Source organism: Daucus carota, chromosome 9, assembly GCF_001625215.2.
Source record: "Daucus carota subsp. sativus chromosome 9, DH1 v3.0, whole genome shotgun sequence".
Taxonomy (NCBI): Eukaryota; Viridiplantae; Streptophyta; class Magnoliopsida; order Apiales; family Apiaceae; genus Daucus; species Daucus carota.
Genome location: NC_030389.2, coordinates 43,027,421 through 43,038,607, shown reverse-complemented (window position 1 = coordinate 43,038,607; position 11,187 = coordinate 43,027,421). Strand labels below are relative to the sequence as shown.

General features: G+C 37.4%; 1 protein-coding gene across 1 annotated transcript; it reads right to left on the bottom strand.

The window, feature by feature from the left end:
* Positions 1–5,433: 5,433 nt before the first annotated feature.
* LOC135149696 (E3 ubiquitin-protein ligase UPL5-like) lies at positions 5,434–7,182 on the bottom strand. Its single transcript, XM_064085494.1, has one exon. The coding sequence runs from the start codon at positions 7,180–7,182 to the stop codon at positions 5,434–5,436; it is 1,749 nt and encodes a 582-aa protein (XP_063941564.1).
* Positions 7,183–11,187: the final 4,005 nt, after the last annotated feature.

Here is an 11,187-nt window from a genome sequence, read left to right as displayed (position 1 = left end):
CTATTGGACATAGCATTGTCCAGAGCACTATGCAACAGATGCTTCACCTTTGCATCTTTACTGATAGATGAGATGTCCTCTGGAGTATAGTCCTTCTTCTCTTTAGGAATCATCTTCTGGGGTTCATCTCCCACTGCAACAGAGAGCTTCGTTGGCATGTGTGGACCATCATAAATTCTATCCAGATATTCTGGATCTATAGATTCCAGAAACATGATCATTCTAACTTTCCAGACAGAATATTCAGATGCCCTGAGGACCGGAACCCTAAGAGACTCATATCTACTGTTTTGTGATTTCTCAGACATGATTGTGTGTGATTAAGATCTCACTGTAGGTATATCAACAGAGCTCGCTCTGATACCACTTGTTAGGCCGACTAAACTCACTATATATATGATAATATAGTGAACACAATCCAATACAAACACAAGTATAAGAGAATAATTCAATAAACTCTTATTCACAAATCTCAGTAGTTTACAAATAATCTCTTAGTGATTTATATCTTATCACTAAGAGCTGCTAGGTTACACGAATGATATTCAATTGATAACTCATGTAGAGTAAACCCTAAGCTGTGTTTATATACACAGTTACATGATATCTACTGATTGATTTATAATTATCTGCTTCCTAAAATAATCTAATCAGTAGCTATCCTTCTGCTGTCCTGATCTGTACAATCTCTCTTGATCTTTATCTTCCTTATTTAGTCAGATATGCTCCTGAAAATCAGCCGCCTGTAAACTCTGATCATCGCTTAAACTCTGATCCAGCTGGCAGTCGTTAAACTCTGATTTCCAGCTAAACTCTGATATTTGCTTCTGCACACTAAACAAGTTAGATACCTGTGACATCATCAAATATGTAACATTTACCAAGGAGTTCCGGAAGACATACTATTGTCAATTGCCGAAAAAAAGACATCCAGGGAGGCTTGGAACGCAATCAAAACAATGTCCTTAGGGGCAGACAAGGTGAAAAAGGCAAAGGCGCAGACCCTCAAGTGTGAATTCGAAGCTCTGCGCATGAAGGAGACTGAGCCACTGGATGAGTTCTATTTGAAGCTAACTAGCCTGGTCACCAATATTAGAGCTCTAGGAGAGAAAGTAGAGGAAGCATACGTGGTCAAAAAGCTACTCAGAGCAGTTCCCTCCAAGTTCTTACAAATTGCATCGGCTATCGAACAATTTGGCAACTTAGAGGCGATGTCAGTGGAAGAAGTTGTTGGCTCGCTCACGGCTCACGAAGAGAGGTTAAAAGGAATGACAGAAACAAGCCAAGGACAACTATTGCTGACAGAGGAAGAGTGGAGGAAGAAAGAAAGCAACGAGGGCCAGTTACTACTGACTCGAGATGAATGGTTGAAGCGGACCAATAAGGAGGGGGTTCGAGGTGGTGGAGAACACCGTGCGAAAGAGGGAAATCGTGGAGGACGAGACAGGAGCAGAGTGAGATGCTTCAATTGCCAAGCATATGGACACTTTGCTGCGGAATGTCGCAGGCCCCGCAAGGAGAGAGATGTGCAAAAGGAGGCGAATCTTTCTCAAATTCAAGAAGATGAACCAGCATTACTGATAGCTGAGGTGGGAGAAACAGAATTCAAGTCGATGTTGCTGAAGGAAGATACAGTAGTTCCAAAACTACGAGCAAATAATGAAGAACAAAGGGAATCACAAGTCTGGTATTTGGATAACGGCGCCAGCAATCATATGACTGGCCAACGCGGCAAGTTCAGGGAATTGGATGAACATGTGACCGGGAAGGTGAAATTTGGAGATGGATCTACTGTGAGTATCAAGGGCAAGGGGACAGTTTCATTCCAATGCAAAAACGGCGAGGAAAGGACTTTAACGGAGGTATATTACATTCCAAATTTATGTAATAATATTATAAGTTTGGGTCAGTTATCTGAGGCTGGTAATAAAGTGATCCTTGAAGATGATTATTTGTGGGTTTATGAGGGCAGCGGTAAACTACTAATGAAGGTGAAAAGATCTGAGAATCGCTTGTATAAAATCAGCCTTGAGGAAAGTAAGCCTTCATGCTTGTTGACAAAGTTAGAGGAGGATACCTGGCTCTGGCATGCCCGGCTTGGGCATGTAAATTTTCAAGCTTTAGAACTCATGTCGAGGGAGAAGATGGCATATGGACTTCCGAAATTAATTCAACCACTAAAGAAGTGTGAAGGATGCCTAATGTCAAAGCAATCCAGAAAACCCTTTCCCTCCCGAGCCAATTTCGATTCAAGAAAGATATTGGAGATAGTACACGCAGACATTTGCGGACCCATTTCACCAATGACACCTGGAGGTAACCGATATTTTCTGTTATTTGTTGATGACTTCAGTAGAAAGATGTGGGTATACATGTTGAAAGAAAAGAGTTGTGCTTTTGAGATGTTTAAAAAATTTAAGGCATTAGTCGAGAATGGAACAGAAAGAAGTATTAAGATTTTGAGGACAGACCGAGGTGGGGAATTCTGCTCAAAGGAATTTACAATGTTTTGTGAGAAGGCTGGCATTCAGAGACATTACACAGCGCCATACACCCCGCAACAGAATGGTGTGGTGGAGCGTAGAAATCGAACCGTTGCTGCTATGACAAGAAGCTTTCTAAAAGAAGCAAAATTACCGGCATTTATGTGGGGCGAAGCAGTACGTCACTCAGTTTATGTTCTTAATCGTTTGCCAACTCGCATTTTAAATGGCAGAACCCCGTATGAAGCGTGGAGTGGGAAGAAACCGAGTCTGGAACACATAAGAGTTTTTGGGTGTACAGCGTACATGAAGATTCCAACAGTTCATGTCAAAAAACTGGACGACCGTAGCAAGTTGGTTGTATATCTCGGTAAGGAACCAGGAACAAAGGGCAATCGCTTGTATGATCCAAGAACAGGTGCTGTGCACGTAAGTAGAGATGTAGTAATACAAGAAAGTAACTTCTGGTCATGGGAGCAGAATAAAGAAGATAAAGTAACCTTTCCTGGGCATTATATCGAGATGGCTAATTCGGAGGATGCAGGAGGTAATGTTGAAGCAGAATATGAGCCTGTAACACCTCTGCAGTCACCACCTCTGCAGACATCGACAACTGCAATGGCTGATTTATCTACAGGAGCTGATTTATCTACAGGAGCTACTGACGTGTCCTCTGTAAATGGTAGTGAGACTAGACACTTCAGGTCTCTGGATGAAATCTACAATGAAACTGAGATTGTTGATATGATTGATGAGCTGATGCTACTAAAGATAGAAGGGCCAACATCTTTTAACGAAGCAACAAAAGAAAAAGAGTGGCAAGATGCAATGAAACTGGAGCTTGAGACAATCGAGAAGAACGATACCTGGACACTTACAGATTTGCCACCTGGGCACAAGCCAATCGGCTTGAAATGGGTTTATAAAATAAAAAAGGATCCAGAAGGGAACGTAGTAAAACACAAGGCACGTCTCGTTGCGAAAGGTTATGTTCAGAAAAAAGGGATCGATTATAATGAAGTGTTTGCTCCGGTAGCTCGTCTCGATACCGTTCGATTATTATTGGCTCTTTCAGCAAAGGAAGGTTGGGAAGTTCATCATCTTGACGTTAAATCAGCATTTTTAAATGGCGAACTTCATGAAGAAGTATATGTCAAACAACCCGAGGGATTTATAAAGAAAGGGCAAGAAAAGAAGGTGTATAAATTGACAAAAGCCTTGTATGGGCTACGTCAAGCTCCCAGGGCCTGGAATGCACGATTGGATAAATGTTTGAAGGAGCTGGGTTTTAAAAGGTGTTTGCACGAGCAGGCTGTGTACACGAAGTCTGTAGGTGGGAATGTGATCATAGTAGGAGTCTATGTTGACGATTTGTTGGTGACTGGTTCTGATAAACGAAAAATTGAGGAGTTCAAGTTGCAGATGAACAAGCAATTTGAGATGAGCAATTTAGGTCTGCTATCGTTTTATCTTGGTATAGAAGTAAATCAAGGAGGAATGTTTACTACATTGAAACAGTCTGCATATGCAAAGAAATTGTTGGACAAGGCTGGGATGTTGAACTGTAATTCATCGAAATATCCTATGGAATACAAACTTCAATTAGACAAGGATGAAGGAGGCAAGTTGGTAGATGCTACTGAGTACAGGTGTGTTGTTGGGAGTCTGCGATATCTAACACATACTAGACCGGACATTTCGTATGCTGTGGGTGTAGTAAGCAGATTTATGGACAAACCTACAGTAAAGCATCAGCAAGCAGTAAAGCATATATTGAGGTATGTGAGAGGTACAATTGACCATGGTCTTGTGTATGTAAATGAGAAAAGTGGGAAGGTTCTATCTGGGTTCTCAGATAGTGATCTGGCTGGGGATGTTATAGATAGGAGAAGTACTGGTGGGATGTGTTTTTACTTGAATAAGAGTTTAATCTCTTGGGCTTCAAAGAAACAGAGAGTAGTTGCGCTGTCATCTTGCGAGGCAGAGTACATGGCGGCTACAACAGCAGCGTGCCAAAGCATATGGCTCCGTGGACTGCTGGAGGAAATCTTAGGGCATCAAGTTGGACCAGTTGTACTTCATGTGGATAACAAGTCTGCTATTGAGTTAATGAAGAACCCTGTTCTACATGGAAGAAGCAAGCATATAGATGTACGGTTTCATTTTATCCGTGAATGCATCGAACGAGGTAAGCTGGTAGTTAAACACGTTGTTACACAGGAGCAGCGAGCAGACATCTTAACTAAGGCACTGGGAAGAATTAAGTTTGAAGAAATGAGGAAGATGATTGGTGTTGAAAATCTCACTGCTGTTACATCAAGTTCGTAGCCTGGAAACATGTTTAGATTAGGGGGGAATGTGTTGGATATTTGTTTAATCTAAACACATTTGAATAAAATAGCTGTTACGTAGAACGCGCAGCATGCAGTTAGCTATTTGGAGTAGCGTAGGATTAGGAGCAAAGTAATAGCAGAATAATAGCAGTAGAGTCATGGTAGGAGTTTGATACGTAGTTTGTGTTTTGGTAGTTATCTGTTTGCTTTATATATTCCTGTACGTTGGTTAAGTAAAATTATCTTCTGCTATTTTCTTCCAGAATTGATTAACATACCAGTGTGTGCGTGTGTAGTGTGTTTACATTTCTATAAAGACAATGCCAACCTGAACTTTGCGAATTAAGGCCAATGCAATTACTCTTCCAGCAAACTTGAAGTATTCTAGGTGCAATGGATCCACCCTAGACACTGCAAATTCGGACGAGTCATTAATTTAAAAAACTGAATTTATCAGAGAATAACCAGGGAGGAATTCAAGGGGAGAATATGGGGTGAGGTATAAAATTTTTAAAATACTAATGTTGAAAGCAATCACTATATCAAACACCAGGGCAAAATATATTAAAGTCACCCATACGATTCATACTCGCAGAAACATAAACAAAATATAACTTCTATGAATCATATATAGGGCAAAGTAGAATGACAGAAGCACCAAGCTGATTACCTGAATTTGGAAAAAACCTTCTACGATCATTTGGACAAGCTACAAAGAGGGCATTTCGAGGGTCAAATATGGCTTGACAAACTAAGACAAACCACTCCCTCAGAACACCAGGGCCAGTAGCTTCCTCATCTTTAAACTGCAAATCTAAACTAGCTCGAAGTGTTTCAGCCTCAGAGTGTGCAATGTATTCAAAAGAGTCCTCCAACAATCGTGATCTGTCAATAAGCATGATCTCTTGGATCAGGTTGTTATCCTCATCACTAACTCGTGCAAGTAACATCATTGCCAAATGCCTTCTGCACTCAAAATTTGTCACCTCTTTATGCACCGAAATCCATTCATAATCATCCTCCTTGCTAGCATATTTAATAATTAAATAGCTGAAAGAAAGCTTCCTATTCCTCAAAGTTGTCCAAAACTGTTTTGCTAAGTCTGGGAAGTGCTTAGACATATTATTCAGCTCCATTATGATTGCAACATACTGGTAGCACCCAAGATTTTCACTCTTAGTCGGCAATAACTTCTCCAGTTCTTCAAGACAATAATCCATCTTGTTCAGCAGCCTAAAGAAAGTCTCAAACATGATACTAAATTCTTGATAAGGACCATCCTGAGATACCTTTCTGTATCGAAACTTAAAGAATAGCTCCTCTGTAATAAATGTTTCTACAGGCATCAGAAAGTTTTTGAGATAGACAACCTCAGTCAATAAAGGATGTGAGGGACTCGTCCTTGTATCCAGTTCTATACCAGCATCCATAGAATGAACTATCTCATCGGCAGCGTCTGCAACAAAAGTTTGCATGTCTTTTATAAAATTAACAAGATAAGCATAGCCAGCTCCATTCGGTGCAGTCTTCATCTCGGTACATTTGACCATGTCACTAAGACATCTTCGGCACGTGTTAAACATAGCATCGTTGCGGTAATATGGCATCCCACGCAACGCCTTGCAAATCTCTAAATATATTGGTATACATTGTAGGGAGAGATGTCGAGGCAGTAAAGAAATTAACGTAATCAACTCTTGAATCAACTCATTGCCAAATATCATATTTTGAGGAGACATATATAACATTGCTAAAGAAGCTGGTACATGAGAACAACAAAATACCTGCAGATAATGCCCGAAATAAATATCATTATCCTTGGGAAGAAAATCTCCGAAATAATCAGATAAGTTTCTTCTAATCACGCGACGTGCTTCCCTATCCCAAGCTTCATTCCCCGAATTTCTTTTACACAATCTCCAAATCAATGAAACAATCTCATCAACTAACTGTTGAGCTTTGACAAGACGAGTACTCCGCATGACTCCAACCAACTGTAGCACAGCATCATTTTCTACACAACATTCCCCCAGGGTTTGCTCCGGGTAAATCTGCTTGCTCTTATAAATTAACATCTGCACGTTCGATGGAATTCCAGCTTTCGATTGTATCAAATCAAGAACGTACCCAATTGTATCATTAACATTCGCTCGAATAACTAATGTTTTCATTCCAGAAAACAATCTTACAAGGAACTGTAGGCTAGAGTGCGATTTCGATGACTCAGCCGAACCCGCTGCTGATCGAGCACCGGAGACAGAGTTGATAACGTCAGATCTCATTGTAACGGCGGAAGAGGAACTCACACCATCATCGACACGGGTATAAGAGTCCAATTTGTGTTTGCAGGAATCGATTAGAGACATTTAGTGTGTTCAATATCGAAGACAATATTTTAGAGATGACCGACAGTATAAATTAAGAGCCGCCGGAGAGAAAAATCCTTCTTGGCTTTCAGAAATCCTGCTCTTATAACTTAATATTACTCTCGTCGTATTTTAATATTTTTAGACATTAAATTCTAGTTACGTGTTTCATATTAAAAATAGCAAAACGGTTATCAGCTGTATCCGTAGAATGAAGATACCATTTTCTTAATATGAGAAATAATCACGATTCTGTGTGCGTTATCTCCAAATTTTGATTTTTCATATCTATCCAATTTTGTATTTTTTCACAATGTTATATCGATAATTTTATTCACTACTTCATCTTCCTCCGCTATCTCTAATTTGTATGTGGGTTCATAATCTATATCGGTTGCATGCATCGGTTGTTTTAAATTTGGAATGTTCAAAAGTTTGATAATTAACAATACTTCTCGGTTTTCATAACTATTGAATTCTTCGCATTTTTTGTTGTTGAATAAATTTCAACCAATTTCCGAAACCTTGTCGAAAATTTAATATGACTCTTGTCGTATTTTAAGATAGTGCCGGATATAAATTCTTATTACGTGTTTCATATTTATGATAGCCAAACAGTTATTAGATAAATCTGTAGGTGCAAATATTATTTTTTAACATGAGATGTAATTACAATAACGCACTACAAAGTTTAATATCACTGCTAATTTCTGAAATTTTGTCCAAAGTTTAATATCACTCTTGTCGTATTTTGAGATACTGCTAGATATTGAAATCTAATTATTACGTGTTTTATGTTTCATATTTATGACGGAAAAACAGTTATCCGGTAGATCTGCAGAATGGAGATATTATATTTTAATATGAGAAATAATTACGATCGGTGTAGGGGTGGAAAAATCCAACACGCTTCCGAAACCTGACACGAATTCGTCTCGATAAATACAAATGAGGGTCCGAGATTTTATATATCAGATCGGGTTCGAGTGGGGTAATTTTTTCTCTGAACCCGACCCGGGTTTTTTGGGAAAAATTTATCAAACCCGATCCGATATATAAAATCTGAGACCCTCATTTGTATTTATCGAGACGAATTCGTGTCGGGCTTCGGGAGCGTGTCGGATTTTGCCACCCCTACACAGAATCGTAATTATTTCTCATATTAAAAAATAATATCTGCATTCTACATATCTACCGGATAACTGTTTTGCTATCATAAATATGAAACATAAAACCCATAATTAGAATTTAATATCTAGCAGTATCTCAAAATATGACAAAAGTGATATTAAAGTAGTGATATTAAACTTTGTAGTGCGTTATTTTCAAAAAAAAAAACAAAAAACTTTGTAGTGCGTTATTGTAATTATATCTCATGTTAAAAAATAGTATTTGCACCTACAGATTTACCTAATAAATGTTTGACTATCATAAATATGAAACACGTAATAAGAATTTATATCCTGCACTATCTTAAAATACGACAAGAGTCATATAAAATTTTCGACAAGGTTTCGGAAATTGGTTGAAATTTATTCAACAACAAACAATCCGAAGAATTCAATAGTTCTGAAAACCGAGAAGTATTGTTAATTACCAAACTTTTGAACATTCCAAATTTAAAAAATCGATGTAGGCAACTGACATAGATATGAACCCACAGACAAATTAGAGATAGCGGAGGAAGATGAAGTAGTAAATAAAATTATCGATATAATATCGTAAAAGAATACAAAATTGGATAAATGTAAAAAATCAAAATTTAGAGATAACACACACAGAATCATGATTATTTCTCATATTTAACATGGTATCTTCATTGTACGGATACAGCTGATAACCGTTTTGCTATTTTTAATATGAAACACGTAACTAGAATTTAATGTTTAAAAATATATTAAAATACGACGAGAGTAATATTAACTTATAAGAGCAGGATTTCTGAAAGCCGAGAAGGATTTTTCTCTCCGGCGGCTCTTAATTTATATTGTCGGTCATCTCTATAATATTGTCTTCGATATTGAACACACCAAATGTCTCTAATCGATTCCTGCAAACGCAAATTGGACGCTTATACTCGTGTCGATGATGGTGTGAGTTCCTCTTCCTCCGTTAGAACGAGAATTGACGATATCAACTCTGTCTCCCGTGCTCGATCAACAGCGTGTTCTGCTGAGTCATCGAAATCGAACTCTAGCCTACAGACGTTCCTTGTGAGATTATTTTCGGGAAATAAAACATTAGTTATTCGAGCTGATGTTAACGACACGATTGAGTATATTCTTGATTTCATACAATCGAAAGCTGGAATATCGTCGAACGTGCATCTATTAATTTATAAGAGTAAGCAGCTTTACCCCGAGCTAACATACCACGGGGATACATAATATTGTTGCGGTAATATGGCGTCGCACGCAACGCCTTGCCAAATCTCTAAAAATGTAGGGATATATTGTTGGGAGATATTTCAGGTCAGCAAAAAAATCAACATAAATAATCAACTCCTCCCAAAATATCATATGATATATAGACATATATAACATTGTTAAAGCAGCTGGTGCACCGGAATACGAAAATACCTGCAAATGCCCTGTATAGAGCCATGCCATCATCACTCGGCAGCAAATCAGTGAAATAACAAGTCAGGTTTCTTCTAATCAGGTAACGTGCTTCACTGTCCCAAGATAATTCAATCCCCGAATTCCGTTTAGACAATCCCCAAATCGATGAAAAAATCTCATCAGCTAACTGTTCAGCTTTCACATGAGGCCGAATTCCCCTAGGGTTTGCTCCTTTGCTCTTCAGGGTAAAGCTGCTTGCTCTTATAAATTGACGGCTGCACGTTCGATGGAATTCCAGCTTTCGATTATCGTATCAAATCGAATAATTAATGTTTTCATTTCAGAAAACAATCTTACAAGGAACTGTATGGTAGAGTTTGATTTCGATGGCTCAGAAGAAGTGGAGCCGTGGGCGGCATAATTTTCCAATTAGGGTTTGCAGGAATCGATGGGCGATATTGTGTGTGTAAGAAGAATGAACAATTTAGAGACGGCTGAAATGAATAATTTTGGAGCTCATAGTTGGGGAGAAAAACCCTATTTAGCTGTTTACTTGTGTGTATGCGTATCTACTCGATTTACATTTGCATCTAGTATTTCAGCACACTTTTTTTGGGCCTTTTAAATTTGAAAGGTCCCAAATTTTCATTTGGTGTGTCTGCTCAATTAACATTTGCATCTATACTTTTTTGGCTTGTTTGAAAATTTTGAAATGTCCCAAATTTTCATAATTATCACAAGTTTTAAAACTTTAGTTTTAGTTTGGCAGCGATTCAAATAACTTTTTAAATTTATTATTTATTATAATCTTATTTTTTTTATTTGAGTACATTATATTCTTCTTAATATATATATTTACAGTATTGTTACTTAAATCCATATTATTCTAAAATTTAATTCAAATCCTATCTTCCACAAGAGTACTGCAGTAAAGACGAAGAAGCTTGTGATACTATCATGACAAACTCAAATACTATATTTTGATACAAAGAAAACGGGTTTGATATCGATTTTACTTATTTTCATTTTTATTTATCCACTTATATATATCTGTTTGATATAAAAAGAAATTAATAATATGGAGATACATTATATTATTAATTATACTAATATTTAAATTAACTAACTCACCCAATTTTTCTAAATAAAAAATATCAATTCAATAATAATTGGAACACGTGATAATATCTCAATTATATTTAACCATAACACAATTTCGAATTAAATTCAATCTAATACCACTACGATCATACCAAAGAACATTAATTAGAAATTTTTAATAACATCATTTTTTAAGAAGGTAGCATTTCTATTTTCAGACATATTTTTGTATTGAAAATTTTACACATGTCATATTATTCCCTTATTCAAACCATATATAAGTGGTAGATGATAAATGAAACTGCTATTTGTTGAAAATGTTATAAAATATAACCTTTCCAAA

Coding starts and splice junctions, on each gene's coding strand:
- LOC135149696 (XM_064085494.1), bottom strand. CDS start 7,182: ATGTCTCTAATCGATTCCTGCAAACACAAATTGGACTCTTATACCCGT.